Source organism: Trichoplusia ni, chromosome 7 (genome assembly GCF_003590095.1).
Source record: "Trichoplusia ni isolate ovarian cell line Hi5 chromosome 7, tn1, whole genome shotgun sequence".
NCBI classification, from domain to species: Eukaryota; Metazoa; Arthropoda; class Insecta; order Lepidoptera; family Noctuidae; genus Trichoplusia; species Trichoplusia ni.
The window spans coordinates 15,200,216-15,217,487 of record NC_039484.1 but is presented as its reverse complement, the minus strand read 5'-3'; the positions used below and the strand labels follow the sequence as shown (position 1 = coordinate 15,217,487).

Genomic DNA, 17,272 nt, shown 5'->3' with positions numbered 1-17,272 from the left:
TTATTATAAAGCTTAAAATATTTTAATAGTGATATTAATTTTATTTGTTTAAGTAAGCTTTGCTATTAAAGTTTGTATGTACGATTCAAAATTATTAGATAGCTATTAGCTGCGGTTGTAGTTGTCAGCTATCGGTATACGGAAGGCGTGTTTCCCGAGTGATACTTAACATTAGCGCGCACATAACGCGAGCTCGCTAGATGCTTAACGTATCACTTAGTAAGTATATGAATACCTGTTCCATGCGTGCATTGATGCCGCAGATCGCGTGTGCTGCCCGAGCTGCGTCTAATTACTAATGCCGATTATGTATTGTCTTCTTTTTTACACTTTTACGCGTACGAATGGAAAAGTTGAACGTCTTATGTGTTATGACAAAATAAGAATTCTTCATTGTGGCTTATGTCATTAGTTCTTGTTGAGTTCTAGTAGATTCCCAGTGAGAAATTTTCATTAATTATGTGACGAGTTACGTAGCGTCCTCTTTTTGTCTGTTGCAATCTTAGTGAATTGACATGGGGCATGATACAACTGAACAATCATGTACGAACATTAAGATTTTTAATATCCAAAGAGTTTAAGATGTCTGGTATGAAATGTTACCAATAAATTATTTCTATTAACCTGTTCTTGGTCTTTTTTTCTTTTTGGTGTATTTCCTATCCTTCTAGGAGTGTTGTATATACGGCAGATGGTGTAGAGTAGAGTAAAGTCTTATGGAGTATCTTGCAGGTTCTTCTCCACAGGAATTACATTTTGGAACCGTGCACGTAGAGCCATTTTCTAACATTTAAAAAGTGCCTGAAAAACGGCCAATTTGAAATAAAAACTTTTGAATTTGTTGTGTAGAGTATATATAATTTCTCTGTTTACTGTTTCGGGTAGGTAATTAGGTAACCAAAGCGGAAACTTTGCACAACTTCGTCGATAGGGTGAAAACTTTTCAGGAAAAAGGGGTTCGGTTCATGAGGAAAGAATTTTTTCCGCCTAAAGAGGTCACGACACAACAGTGACGTCATGAGATATTTAAACGGAGCCGTAAGCTTTTTTACTACGAAAATAAGAACACATTTTAAGTCAAATTTCTAACAATTAACATTGCTCGTCATCTTAACATCTTTATGTTCTCTTATCAGCTTAAGAGCTGTGTAAGAAGTACTGAGATAATAAATTAAAACAACAATAATAAAATCAATCAAGCTTTTATTTCTGATGACACTATACCAAATTAATTTATTACGATCGCATTGTATTGTTTTGGCGGAGTAATGTGCTCTCATAAAGACAATAACATTGTCACTAAATACTTGCGATGCGCAGTGAAAGCGAGTTTTTGTCGGCAACTTTATGAGAACGTTCGCACGACATTTTAGGTATATGGCAATTTAATTAGGACGATTACAAAACACAATATTCTGTGTCACGAATTAGATTGAATATAAAAATAAAAACACTTGATTTTATTGATATAATTAAAAGAATTACAATAACTTAAAACGAACAAACTTAACAGTTTAAATTCTGAAATAATACTGGTATTATTTGTGCGTAATCGAGAACTAGAATATTAGAATAAAATATAGGTTTTGTTCTTCAAGTGATAGATGTAATATATTATCATAATGTTTGTTATATATAAAGGTAGGTATTACCTATATTATGTTGGCATATTTGTCTATACGAATAGATTTCGTGGCGATTAGGAAAATAATGTTAATATGTTCATTGATAAGTACATTTTAAAGTAGTGTTGTTATTTTAACCTTGCCTTCCAACTCCAACCTACTTGAGTTAATATGAGTTTAGATAAAGTTAGCGATACGTTGCGTGCGTTTTTTTTTCAGAAGTTTGCAGGACAAATACGAATTGTTACTACGCATTTGTAGACTCCACAAAATTTGCTCTAACACTTTCCAAGATGAATCAAAGTTAAATTAAGTCTATAGTTCAGCATGTTTGCAAAATGTTTCAAACCTCTTTATTAGACAAAAAAATGACAGAGTTTTTAAGCATCTTAAATCACGGTCTTAGAAGCTCTTGCAGTGACTTAAAATGAGTGTTATCGACTAATTTAAACACAATTGGACGAATATAATATTGGTACCTGCTGAAGTCACCTTTTACTGTAATATGAAGGATATACAAACAGGATATTTCATAATACAAGAAAATCTAAAGATTTAGTAGCATTTTTGGTAAATAAATAATACCTTGCCCACGTTAAGTTGTGAATGTCGATTTATAATTCAACGTGAATTAAATCATTTATGTAAAAAGGCATTTTGTGTAGGGAGGAATAAGTGGTATTTTTGAATAAAGTTAAAAATGAGCTGAACAAAATTTGTAACGACACCTTCTTGGCAATGGAAGTGATCATAGTGTTACGCTCTATTAAACAGTTTGCTACTGTTGTAAGTAGTGTACAGCAGTAAAATATGAATCTGAAAAGTATGGAAATAATTTAAAAAATATGTTATTTTGTACTCGTTTAACCAATTATATTCAAGAAAGTTAAAAAAGAAATACTTGAATAACAATATCAAACTGTAAATTCGTAAAATTAACCCGAAAGTTGTGTATTTTGAAATATATAATATGTAGCCAGTTGCCTAGTACTCACAATACAAGCATTGCTGCGTTCGAGACTAGATGGCGCTGAGTGAAAGTAGTGGGATGTTATAACGTGTTTCTAGTGTTACATCGATTGGTACAGGCAAGTGACGTCATACAAGATTTGAACTCACTGTTTGCATCAATGTCAATGTAATAAATAAAAAATACGAAACTCATATTTTTTTGAAATTGAACTGACGGTGTCTATATACTAGGATATACTGTATTACTCAAATCTAATGTGATAATTTACGTGTACACAATTGTTGATGAGCCAAATAACTATAAAAAACCCAATTAGTCGATAAACCTGCAATTATCTCCGATCTTTAACACATACTGTAGAGCGTAACAAGCATTATATTGACACGCCGAGCACGTAAAGTCACTGGGTACAGAGGGGAGGAAACTAGGATACAGATAGATCATTAGATTAACGTACTGTAACGGATACTTAATGAACAGAAGCTATACAATAACGTAAAAGTATTATATTTATTATCGTATTTCTTCAAATAATTTTCTTTCTTTTCTTTTCACACAGTAATCAAATTATACGTTTGATATCCAATTCCCGGAACAATAATTATGGCATGAAGGTGTACACAAAGAACATAGTTAAGTACCATGAATTCCATAATGCACATGCATTAAAAATATATGCATTTCTGTAAATTGACAATTTATAAAGATATTCGAGAAATTATCTTAATCTACTTAACCTACGATTCCATTATATTACTTGCTACTTAAAATATTTAAGTACTAGAAATAAAACTCCATGCAATGCGCAAACAAGCCTTGAAAACAAACTATAGATTGCCTCCATGCATATCTTATTAGAGGTGTCGGGGGTCTGAACACAATCTGGCCAGCTAGATATATTGACCTCTGCGGTATAAAGCTGAATACAGAATCCTTCGTGAACTTTCTTAAATGTAAGTACAAGCCAGGGCTCATATGAACACCGAATTCAAAGCAACAGAAAAAATCATCGAATAAATCCATTGATAAAATGGATTGTTAATTACGAATCGAAAAAATTTGAACTTGAAATCCAGCCTTCCAAAATTACGGCTGAGGTATTCTATTTCTCTAGGTTTCTAATGTGGGCAAATTGGTAAGTTAACAACAAAGAAAACGTTCATTTCGATCAGAGCGGCTAGCACTAAGTAGCCGACGTATATGAGGGCGCAGGTGATGCCGATCTTCCAGTCCAGCTGGAACTTGTTCAGCAGCAGACATCCGTACAACGCGAATAAAGTTGACAATAGGGATATAGCACTGTACGAGAGACCGCTTGAGTTGATTGTGACCTGTAATAAATAATTCCTTAGGTTAGCTGAAAATTCATGATGTTTCTGGATTCCTGTCTACTTAAGACAGATTTCTACAATTTAGCTTTGATGAAAAGGTAAACATATTTTTTAACGTAAAACAAAGTCTGTTGGACAGTAAGAATATTACCTTCACAAAAACACGACGGGTAAATTCCCAAATCCCAATACTTATTAAATATATCCTAAAAATAGAAAAAAGTGTAATTTGACGATGGTTTACGGAATACAGTGTATTTGCTACTAAATGGAAGATCTCGCTAGCACCTTGTAGAACAAAGAATGTGTATTCTTGAAAATGTTACCTTAAAATTACAAAACTATACAGCTCTTGAAAAACGACGAAAAAAAAACTAAGGTAATTTATGGAAATCGGATTCCCAAAGACTCCTACTTTGTTAGTATAGTTTCTCCACTTTTAATGAAAGAGGACTAGAGACAGCCTTTACTTAACGTCGTCTTAATTAGGAGAAAATCCAATTTGCTTTAACTATGGATGTTATTTACTTTGTTGAACAGGTAATTCAAAGAGAGTTTTCTCTTTCAGACGTCTGTTTCAACAAAGTTGCTTCTGGTTAACTTAATAAAGTGTTTTCGTCTTACCCAGTGGTTTCCCGGAACTGAAGGATACGCCAAAGATTTGATCAGCCAAGGAAGTCCTAAGCAGAGCAGAATATCAAACGTGTTCGATCCGATGGAGTTGCTTATACCCATTGTACCGTGACCTGATAAATGAAAAGCAAACACTTTTTTAACAAACTCAAAAATATGTATTAATCTCATTCTTAAGTTTAATCAACAAAATACGCACCAAAATTGACCAAAAGGGCTTTTGTGATCCTTCAATTACCATGTAGCTAGGCCGGAATAATTAGAAAAGCATTTCATTATCAGCGCACGTCGATAGTAACTTTCCCTCCATGCAGTATATCTAAGGAGTTTTATACCATTACCTTGTACAGTAACTAAGACGCTGGAGACGGCTTCAGGCAGACTGGTGCCGGCAGCGAGGATCGTCAGACCTGTTATGCTATCGGGCACGTTCAGAGTGTCACCTATAAACAAAAGACACATTTTATCAGATACAAAACAATCTAGACATTTATTCAAATTGAGCTTCTAAGTCGCTCTTTCTGAAGATCCAATTACGTTACACAGCACCCATTCTTTATTACAAGTATTCTTAAGAAACGAAATTAATATTAAATATATACTTAGTGTTATTTACATACAGCTGACTTAAAAAAAACGCTGAATCTTGGAATCGCCGCTGTTGTGAAAATATCATTAATATTAGAGAATGTAAATTGAAAAAAATAATTTACTGATTCATGTTAATGCACTCTACATTTTCTCTACTAATACTATACATAATTCAGTGCTACATATTCTTACATATATATTAACACGATCTCGCATTTCGCCAATATACATTTCAAATTGAATGCAAACATATAGTTCCAATCAATTCGCTCGGCAAATAACCAAAGCTTGGCAATTAATATTAGCCGCGCACTAATCAGACTTGCAAACACGAACAATGATTATTGCTACTCAAATAGAGATGGAGATTGGGTAATCAAGCAAGGGGTGGATTTGATACAAAGTTAGGTATTCATAGCTAATGTTGTTGTATTGTAATTGCTGTTGCATAGGTATTATAAATTATGCTGCATGGATTATTAAGAAATATGTTTTTGAAGTCGTTTGAAAATATGTCCAAATTATTGCTGTGAACATAATTAACTTTCAGGTATAAAGAGTATGCTAATTTTGGAGATCTGTCTCTAATTTATGTTATTAGATCTTAAGGGGACAAGATTTTAGAAAAGTCTTTTTTTATTGACACACTGAATTATTTTTTGGCACAACTTACACATATTTACCTACATGATAAAACTGAAACAGAAGAAGAATAAAGAACGCACTGTTAATAAGCCTTCTGATGCAGTTAATAAATGCACGACCTTGCTCAAGGTTTCAGCAATCAAATTCTTAAATAATTTTCAAGTAAAACTGTCTAAGTATTCAGCGTTCGCAAATCAAACAAACTTCAGCTTAATACTTAATACGCAAACGTTACAAATTATATAAATTCACAAAAATATAAATACCGAGTACGGTGATCATCCAGGCGACTAGATACGAAACTCCCCCGATCCAAGTGATGCACATGATGAAGGTGAGCGGGTAGAAGCTGGGGCGGCGGCGGCAGTCCGGGATGGTGGCCCACAGCACCAGGCTGATGGGCCACGTGAACACCCACAGCAGCTTCTTCCAGGCCGTCACCTTCTCCCCGGGCCATGACCAGAGCGAGCTGATACTCGAATCTGTTTGAGATGGAAAGGAGGCTTTAGACTAAACCTTCCAATTTATATATGTCTGGTCTGTCAGATTAATTTGCAAGATATATAATAATATATAAGGGGGAGGCCTTTGCAAAGCAGTGGTATCTTAAAACAGGCTATATAAAAAAACGTATTTTTCAATTTATCAGATCATGGAATATTGAAAGCGTTTAAGATGTGGAAATGTATTACATACAAGATTTTATATCACTGTATACCCTTCATTTTTACGAGATGAAAGAAAAGATACGTATCCAATATTTTTTGGAAATCTGTAAGACGGACAACACTTTTTTTTGTCAAATACTCAACTTCAACGTGTTTTGGAGAAGGCCGGTTATATTTTACAGTATGGTTGTGTGAATGTAAAATTAAACAATTCGAAGTCCAAGAAAAATTTACTATTAAAATGTAGACTAAAATTTAAATAAGCTTATTTCCTCGTTTCCGTAATTTAGGCCGACCTTAATTATTATATAACGTATGTTTATTAATTACAGTAACTGTAACATACCCTGCATATCAAAGTTACGCTTACCTATTGTTATACCCCACTATTCAAAATCTCTCTGAAAATATGCTCATTAAGATACATTGTTCATAACTAGCTCATTATTTCTCTATAAGCCACTTCTCGTCTCTCAATAACCTTAGTAAATCAATTCGCCTAGACGCTTTTACATTTTTTTGCCGCCCCCGTATTATATTATAAACGACAATTATGTCTGACAACACTATTACAAGGAGCTACAAATAAACTGAAATCTATACGATTTATGAAGTAATTAATCAACATTAATCAAGTTCAGTTACAGCCGGTTGTTTAATAACTATGTAGAGCTGTATTGGTAAAACATATTGTGACAAAGCGTGTGTTAGCAGGCGATCGCTCAATTATCGAAACAAGGAAAATTAATAAGGTTTTTGTTTGTTATGATCAAACAATTAGTCTGATTTGTAGCCTGTTTGTATCTTGATTTACAAACCATAGTCAGAATTTTAATTAGACATAGACTTCTGATGTGGCTTTACACCCTTGTCTTAGGATATTTTTAATGTAAACGATGTATTAATATCATTCAGGCCCACGAGACAAGCGTAGTTTGGATCTCACTATAAACATATAATATTATCTAATTGTTTGCAATGAAATACGAGCAAAAATACAAACCTCAGACTATCCATCAGTTTTGATTAATTATAATGTAAACTTAAAATTTTAAAAGCGAATCTATAAAATATTCGTATTCTTCTAACACAGAGATTTTGAACTAACAGAACTCGGTGCACAAATAAAGGCGAGTCGATATGAATAGTTTTCCGATAGCCTTCATCCTAGGCTGGAGTCTAAATGGAAACTAGGTCTCAGGAAATGGAACTGACCTGAGTCTGTAGAGTCGTGTCTTTTAATATGGATTCCGGTCTCCACATCGTTGTGTTGCACAGAGTGGCTCATACGGCGAGCTGCGTCTAAGATGTGCCGTTTTTCTGTGAATAAAATATTTAAAAAATCGAACTTCATTTTATTTTATGTGTATACAACTTAGAGCATTATATTTTGGTAATTTTGTTTTGAATATAAATCTAATAACATGTAAGAAAAAGCATTTATTTTTAATTTAAAAAATGCTATAACATTTTGTCATAAGTTACCATTTGCGAGTAATGGTGATATTTCTGTGTATGCTTTTGGTTTTTTGAACGAACAGCATCCGCTCTTGAAGAAGGTTCCCAAACGGCCGTTGAACACCATTGCTGAAAAATTTGCATCGTCTTAAATGTCTGTTATTGTTCGACAAATTGAAGAGAAGTTAATGAAAATAGTTCCAAAATAAATATAACATTCGTTTGTTTATAATTGGAAACATTGTTTTCAAGTATATAATTCTTTACATAATCATTTGTAATTAAGAAAATAATATGCAATCGATGAAGCGTGTAATTTGATTGCCCGATCAGTGATCCAAATAAACATATCGTTAGCAATCCATAAACCACTGAACGGGAATTCAATTAATACCACCAACGTCTGTCGGAAGGTAATCAGTAATGATACAATCCGTACAATTTACCTAATATGTAGAGAGTGTACATTAGCACAAGGAGGAGGGCTTCGTGCCAGTAAATCACGTCGTCGAGTAGCGTGAGTATGAGTGTCACTACCGCGATGGCGTACATCACGCAATCCCGGGACACCGACCACCAGTCCAGCTCCACCACCTGCAAGGTGGACCACCAATCAATATGCAACTTGTATCAACCTGCTCGAATTATGCGACGCTTTTGTTCAAACTAATTAGTCGATGGAAAATTATACGAATAGTCGAATGAAAAAAAAATGTACAGACAATAGAGAATTTTAAAAAATGTTCTAAATTTTAAAAATAAAATGGGCTACGATAATACCTTGGCTTTTTTTAATGCCTAAATTCGATATTCCAATTTTAACAGAGTCAGATCTGCATGAAACCTAAATTATAATATAAAAACACATTTAACTGTAACATGAATGACACTGTACGATTTTTAATTTTTAGTTAAAAAAATAAATAGTTGTGGGTCATCGACGTCTGCACATAGGTGATATTAAAGAAAAAGTCATGTGAAATCTCTCGGTTAGCACCACGAAAGGCAAGAATAAATTGCAACACTTTTTTGTACGTCTGTGACTATGTATACTTGTTGGAGCATCACATCACACAGAAACAAGATACTAAATGAAATGCTTTTTGTATCAAAAGATTTATTATATGAAAAATACTTTCAACTTGAAATTCCCCAGACTGGAAAATTAAGTACTACAAATACGAAATTTAATAAGGTGCTTAGATATTTGTAAGTCTAAAGAAGATCAAACAGAAATCCCCTAGACTGGAAAATATTATTCCTAATTCGTATCCATTTGATTCGTTTTGAAAGAGAACGGTTTTATCAATGTGTAAATCTCAGATACACACTACAAAAGACTCCTCCTTTATCAGTAGTGTAGGAAACTACACCTACCGTATAATATGTATGTACCTACTACAAAGGAATATGTGTTTGCCATTCATCGGGTATTCACCTCTTACGAGTCACAATTGCTCAGGCGAGGATTAATCTATTAATAATAAACTGATTGTTAATCCGTTTATGTAGGCTCGGGAATGTATCTGACTGTTATATTAAACAAAGCCTGATTTGCTATTGATGAAAGGAGGGTTTATATAAATACTAGCTGACCCAGCAAACGTGGTTTTGCCGATTTTTTTTCTAGTTGTATGTAGTTTTAATGCCACATTATAAAAAAAATAAAAACAAACAATTTCGTCCAAGAAATAAAATATATTTTTTTAGTGTCAGCAACACTCATCACATAAGGGTATGAAAAATAGATGTTGTTCTATTCTCAAACCTACAGAATAGGCATATAAAATTTGGTAAAAATCGGTTAAGCCGTTTCGGAGGAGTACGGTAACTAACATTGTGACACGGGAATTTTATATATTAGAAGATTAATACGGTTTTAATGAGACTATGTCTTTTAACTTTCGAGAATATTTTTAGATGAAGGCAATGTAGCTTTTATACAAACAAAATAAATTTATTTTAAGTATGCTTAGTTGGAAAAAAGCTGTTTTTGTTTAAGTGTACATATTATAGATAAGTTTGTATCTTATTAATCGATATAAGTACCTAATAAAAACAGCTAAAGTTAAAATGTGGCTATCAAAATGCTATAGCAACAAGAACAATTTAAAAAATTAAAATATTACGGAACAATATTGAGCAAGGTTCATGTCATGCGAAAATCAATAATATTCCTCGTCGGCAACTAACTATTCACGTAACATTGTAACCGAACGTTCGGAAATGAACGTTCGACATTGAGTTATTTTATAACGTGTTTGTTTCATACTATCACTGTTAAAACAACTCGATGGCTACGTTTCCTTGTAAAGGTCTACTCGTATACATAATACAATGTAGTTTGTATGCACACTTATATGTATTTAAGTATCATCATTGGTGTCAGTACAGTATTAATAGATAATTGATAACAGCATACATGTGCTGAAACAAGAACAACAATGCATTGAATACCCGTGCCTGTCGTAAAATCGAGTGACGGCATTTTGATATAGTAATTAGCTCTAAAGTAAAAGCTTTAAATTGTTTAACTGTTATCGAAGGCGTAACCCATGTAGTAAGTAGATTAAAGGTGTTAATGAAGCCTCATTAACAGGTCAAACTGTAGGCTTGATTGTGTGTGCGTGTGGAAAATGGTTCTAGGATTCTTGATAATGATGATCGTATTAAGGTCTTATGTCGTTAATTTTATTAGGCTCACTAGAATTGGGATGTTAAACTTTGGAAGACTGAGATAGTCATATAAAGTAGCACCATTTCTGTTTGATGGAATTTTCTATGTTTTATAAAATTTGGATGATCAGAGCAATGCCTTTTCAGTAGTTTATTTTATAACACGAATTCGTGATAGCTTTGCAAACACATTGTTCAAGACCTAGTATACCGCAAGTATACAGCGAAAAGCATCGCAATATCGACAGTTTAAGTAGGTATTAGCCTTGGAACTACTTTGTGAATTATTGGGGTAGTTTCGATCCAGTTCTTGTGGCTACGACAAAGTTTCACATGTTCAGATAGTTTGTATATTATATCCAGATAGTTGTAGCCGGTAGAGAACTCTTCTTATACCTCTCCTTTACCCAAATTCCATGAGGATTTCACCAAAAATTTCCTCGGATGAAAGGAATCAATTAATCAATCATCCATGAAATTAATGGTGATGCTAACCTTGCCAGCTACAAGAGCGCAGCACGCAGGCACAGCCAGCACGTTGAAGACCGCCGAGCCGACGACAGCGCCGACCCCGAGGTCACCTTCAGTCACGAAGGTGCCGACACAGTTGATGAACAGCTCGGGGCTCGAACTGGCAGCCGCCATGAAGGTAGCTCCAGCTATGTCCATCCCGATGTCCAGGCCTACGAAACAGAAGACGTTTCAATTATTCTTTAATAAAATACCAACCTATAAATTTTGATACTGTTGGCTGATCTCTCATCCAGAGAAGGATTTATCTGATCATCATTACGCTGCAAGTTGGCTTCATTTTTAACATGTTATTCTTAATTTGTAATTGTAACTATTTCGAGTGTAGTATAGTGTTCGAGGTATACTTGAAGTTATTTTGCTAGTTAGTTGTAACAAGTGATACACGAAACTTTGGTGGAATTTATTAAATACTAATTTACTATCACGAAGACTTCGTGATAGAAAAAAAAATCATTTACATCAATCATCGTAAAATTATTTTATTTTTCTCAGTTTCTTACATTTGCATCGTCTAGCAGAGTGTTAGAGGGCGATATGAATATCTTTTCAAACAGACGACAGAGAAGATGCTCATTATATTTTTAAGCCCAGATTTTCTCTTCGCCGGAAGCTAAATTGAGTGTTCAATATTTTATTTTATAAGTATACAGTACAAGAGGCGTCTCGCTACGAGACGCGACGTATCGATCCGAACAAGTTTAATGCTTCTTTTTCTATTTACGGATCCCGTGTACCTTTACTTTGATTAAATTTTTACTTTGACTTTGTAGTGAACTCAAAGAGGGGAAATAATGTTTAGCAGAAGCGTAATATTAGATTTCGACGAGGCGTTCAATGGCCCCTCGTAAATATGATAGACCCAGCCTAGGGCGTTTTGTAGATCTTTTTAGTACATTCAAAGCATGGTATCTGCTGAGCACGGAGGCAATTTATTTTCAAAGGCTGTGTATTATTTTCTTATTTCTGTTTTCAGTATAGTCCTTTGAAAAGAGAACTTAACGAGTTTTATTAGTGTGAGTAGTAGACTGAAACTTATACGCCTTATGAGGGTCGTTTAAAATGAAATTTTATGTCGTTAGAGTCTATGTTTTGCAAAAAAAGACAATTGCAACGGTTTATTTTAAATTTGTATTTAAAATTTTATACTGCATTATTTTAATCTATCGCGATTGTTTCGCCCATGTTTTGAACGTTAAACGGTAAATAATTATGGTATTAAGTTCTTTCACCTATGTTCTATTTTTCTGCAACTAATGCCGTGACCTACTCGCCAGCAAAATGTATGTCGTATTCTTTTTTCAGAGACAGTGTAAGTGTTTCCGAACTTGGAAAGCTTTGTCTTGAAAGAGGTTCTAAACAAAAGGCCTTTCTTAAAAAGGAAGGGATAGTCACACTTTTCCTGTTCTTTGTATTCGTAGAAGTAGGACGATTACAATAAGAACTTTTGGTCAAAATATAGGTTATATAGGTAAAGTTCTGTTTTAATTGAATATTAAGTATTGCGAATACAAAGGATAAAAAAGGGACTCTATTACTAATACGTCGTAGCAAGACAGTTTAAATTTTCGCAGATTATTTATTTCTGTTGTCGCTATAGCAAAAAATATATTGAACATACAAAACAAAATTGGAAAACAACGTCGCCATAGTTTTTGTATTTCATTAACCCATTTGTGCAGAACTTTCAGTTTCGCGAGTCGGATTCGCACGGACCGGTTTTTCTTATTTATCACCTGAACCAAATAAAGTTTTAAACACTAAAATCACATACACAAAAAAACACATATCTGAAATCAAGTAATTTTTTTCCTCAAATTTTTTACGATCTTTCTCGTAGCAAGCTACTGTAACAATCTTAGATCTATTCACTGCCAGTACTGTTCATAGTGAGTATAGTGACCAAAGATTACTCCCAGCCAAGAAAACAGTACGAACTCCTTACACAATTTAGTCCCATTACCTTCTTACCTAGCAACTGCAATTTAGAGCCAGAACTTACATTACCTGTTCCAGAACATCCGAGAAACAATTTTGTATTATTTGACATGTAATTTGTTCGTGACATAAAAGGCGACGTTTGACGTGGACTTTGAGCCTGATTAACCTCTTCCTCTAATTGATCTGGAAGCTACGACACGTACGAAACACGCGAGGAAACAACCAAATATACTTATCTCAACTCATTCAGTGGCGCGGATGTTGTGATGAGCTATTTCAAGTGAACGGGGACGCTGGTTGCCGTGTTGTTTAATAAATTACATATTAGAATAATATAATATACTTCGTTTTTAATTTCCTTAGGGAATAATTTAAAATCCTGTTGATGATATTTACCAAAACTAGTTCGACACTATTTGTGATATCAATCAACAATTTCTATAATTTAACCGTTATTTAAGTGTACGATGAACAGTCACGATTCTAGTTTTTTTTAAGCTTGTCATAATATTTATTGTATTATACTAGCTGTTGGCAGCAGCTTCGCCCGAGACTAATCGAAAATTATACCACGGGAATATGAAATCAGGTTAATCCTGAGTTTATCCAGTTTATAAACTACCAGTGTACCAAATTTCGTTAAAAACTGTCCAGCCAGTTTACGCCTACTGTAATTTACGCCTTTTTTGTGTTCGTAAGAGTGACAAACATCTATCCATTCATAACAATTTCACGGTTATAATATTAGTAAGATTGGAGAGTATAAATTGTATAAGAAACATTACTTTTTTAAGTTATTTTATTAAACAGGTGTCTAATATACTTTGTCATAACGGAGGCTTCAGTATCTATCAAAGATAATATACAGGCAAAACTTTATCACTATATTTCGTCTGAAAAATCGTTCGCTCTGTAGGCGTTCCTTGCGACCAAGTCAACTTTATAAACATTGAGATTCATCTATGCGTTTTTGAAAACTGAAATATTTTCAGTTATATAAATAAAAAAAGCTTGAGGGTCAAGAAAATGTCAGCTCGCATTAGGTACAACAGAAAAAGACTACGCGACAGATAAGTACAAAAAAAAAATGAGAGACTCGTGAGTTTTAACCATTCGAGAAAATGTATCTTGTCTACAGTTAAATGTACAGTAAGTTGATTCGAAAACATCTTTTTTATTTTAGCTCTTTCTGCTTTTTTCAATGTAAAGCATTAAAACTTTTTTCTTACATTTCATCAAAAACCTTTTCCACCTTTTTATGAATGAAACCATTAAAATTAAAATTAAAATAAATAAATTATACCATACCAAATGTTTGCATTGATTTAATTAAGTTCTTGTTAAGTAACTGCAAAAGGGGCAAGAACAACCGTCATGTTTACCAACTAATTACATTAGATTCATACATTCGCATTGCTAGCTGGCAATAAATATTTAATAGACTTTTGGCACGAAGACATACGTAAATATCACTTGTTATTAACATTAATTAACAGTTTTATACAAGAAAGACTTACGTTCGCATATCATCTCGATGGCCGGCACGAAATACTGCTCACAGACTGTCCCGAGCAACAGAAAGCAATATATTGCCAATACGCAGTGAATGAATATGTAACCCTGTAATATAAACAATGACATGGTTACGAGACATAGGTATTGTTCTAAGTACTATGTAAGACCATTCACGAAACACGCAAATTACAATAAAGGATTTACATTGAATTATATAGTTTGAAATAATAATTGAGATATGTTTTCGGTACAATAATGAGTTGACTTTAAGGATTATTGCAGTGCAATTTCGGGAAATTAATTTGTGTAACATTTCAGTCTTTATAAAAAATATGTAGTGAATAGTTTAAAATTCAAGCTATAATTGTCTATTGTTTTGCAACAACATGAATATCAAGAAACTATCGCTTTAAATTTATTAAAATTTCTTGTAATTTTATTAATGGCGCATCAGTATAAACAAATTAAAATAACGCTTACATGTTGCCTTTGATATCTAGACAGGCCGTCCGGAGGGAATTCCAAAATGGCTGCGTGAGTGCAGTTCTGCTCGGCTCGCTCGACGACTCCGAGCAGTTTACGTGACACAAAAGGCTCATTACCTGAATACCACAAAATATTAGAAAAACAAACTTCATCTCACAACTTGAAGCAACTGAACCTACACATTTACCTGGTGCCACATCAAAATGTTCTTGTCCTGTATTATCACTAAGAAATAATAAATAAAACGAGGGTATCCCCAAAAACAAAATCACTCTTAAGATCGCAGCTTCCTTGTAGCACTTGTACCGTCTAGTCCTTATTAACATGTTTGCCATTTAGAAATAAACAAAATAGAACGACTAAAACTTAATTATTTGAAACGCGAACACCGTTATTCGGAAACTGAATTTGAATTTGTAAAGTTGAACCGAAATATTGAGGTGCAGTGTCGAACTGTGATAGTGCCGAACAGTTTTAGTGATGAATCTATCTCGTGTGGATGTACTTAGGTAAACATAGACGTGTAGCTGCACCAGTCGTCGGAAAGTTACTGCACACGGTGATTTCTTGCGGCCCTTGATGAAAATAAATGATTTATCAATAAAATATTACTATTACTAATAATGTACTCTGTACACATTCGTATCGTTCTTATCGATGTCAATGTAAATAAAATAGGCTCTTTTGATGACTACATCTAATCTATAGCTAGATTATTTTATATTTCTTTGCTTGCATGTGGTAATGTTAATTAGATAACTTTTATAAGTACGTACAGACGGCAGTGCTGTCAATATTGGAAGAGAAAACAAAGCGTACAATGTATGGAGCTAACGTTATAAAGTTAACACTCTCGGGCCTTGCGCACGGAATATCTATAAAACTTATTACATTATTAAGCGCATGTTCGAGTATTCAAACATGAATTTCTGTATGTTTTCTAAAACTAGAGGTACTTCTATTTCAGTGGAGGATTAATTTCAAAACAAACAGGACTAAGTTGAGAACTTTGCAGACTTTGATTTCATTCAACTTATAAGAACTCGTTTAGCACAAAGAAATGGGATTCGAATTAAAATACTTGGAAGTGCTTCAAAGGCAGAACAAGGCGAACAAGTTTGAAGAAATTAAATATTAGAAGCTTTATTTCAAATTTTAAATTGTGCATCTAAAGTTTATTTACTAGGAATTCAATTTAATATACTACACCGTTAAGATCACGTTTTAACTGTAATCTAATGGATATACTGAATCATTTTTACAGCTTACAGCTGATTATTAGGCGTTGTTTGGAGTTTTTAACAGACAATCTAATCGACAGTAGTTGCAGTAAAAATATAAAGATATGGGATTACGGTAATCGACTTTCGTCAGGCCAGTCCTTGTAATTTGAGTAAGAATCAAAAAAATGTGTAGATATGGATATCATTGAGGTGTTTTGAATTATTGATGTATTATTTATGATGATAAAATGGGGGAAAATCGCAGGAAATAGCTTGATCGGAGAAACGATGGAAACAGTCTAGGCTCACGTATTTTCTTTCTGGATTTTGATGCTATCCTGAGTTGATTTATTTAGATCATTTTGTTAGGTTTTTGCGATAGTGTAGATATTAAATATTGCTACCTACTTACTATTTAAATTTTCTCTTATTTCAAATGTCTGTGTGTTGTAACTTTTCCTTGCTGCCCAAACGGTTTGGTGGATTTAACATTGAAATTATATTTTTGTCAATGGTGGATTTTTTTCATTACTAACTCATGTTACTTTGATAACTACAATTATGTTATATTATTGTTATATATCTTGATAACTAGATAACTAATTGACTAAACCTCAAATAATATTTGAGCAGTTGGTATTGCTGAGTAGATTTGTAATCTTTAGTGATTTTCCAAAGCACTATAGATTACTGATAAAATTAAAGCGTTAATCTAGCGAATCCTGGTATTGAGAGGTTATGAGAGGCTGTCTAAATACCTCAATATAATTATTATTGTTCAAAGTGTTTGTTGTTTTTCCTTTCCTAAAAAATACAAAGGTACTTACGACCTTTTTAATAGCTTTTAAAAAGTAAGATATGATGAATCAGAACGAGTACGAGTAATCCACGAAAAAATCTTAAAGACAATATCAATAAACACAACTCAGTTTCTAATAATATTCTATTTATTTTCTAGTTGCGCATATAGATAAAC

At 33.4% G+C, this 17,272-nt stretch overlaps 1 protein-coding gene across 1 annotated transcript; it reads right to left on the bottom strand.

Moving 5' to 3' along the window:
• Positions 1-3,123: 3,123 nt before the first annotated feature.
• On the bottom strand, positions 3,124-16,040 carry LOC113495792 (sodium/potassium/calcium exchanger 3-like). The gene is made up of 11 exons (XM_026874736.1): positions 15,261-16,040; positions 15,068-15,189; positions 14,590-14,692; positions 11,096-11,283; positions 8,371-8,518; positions 7,952-8,053; positions 7,682-7,786; positions 6,065-6,280; positions 4,904-5,005; positions 4,554-4,675; positions 3,124-3,929 (listed from the first exon to the last, which is right to left on the bottom strand). The coding sequence occupies exons 1-11, from the start codon at positions 15,406-15,408 to the stop codon at positions 3,717-3,719; spliced, it is 1,569 nt and encodes a 522-aa protein (XP_026730537.1). The 5' UTR covers positions 15,409-16,040; the 3' UTR covers positions 3,124-3,716.
• Positions 16,041-17,272: the final 1,232 nt, after the last annotated feature.

Excerpts from the sequence above, each read along its gene's own strand:
- LOC113495792 (XM_026874736.1), bottom strand. The coding sequence starts at position 15,408 with ATGGCAAACATGTTAATAAGGACTAGACGGTACAAGTGCTACAAGGAA. Across the intron at positions 8,519-11,095 it reads GCGCTCTTGTAGCTGGCAAG|GTGGTGGAGCTGGACTGGTG; the intron begins GTTAGCATCACC and ends TCCACCTTGCAG. Across the intron at positions 6,281-7,681 it reads ACACGACTCTACAGACTCAG|ATTCGAGTATCAGCTCGCTC; the intron begins GTCAGTTCCATT and ends CATCTCAAACAG.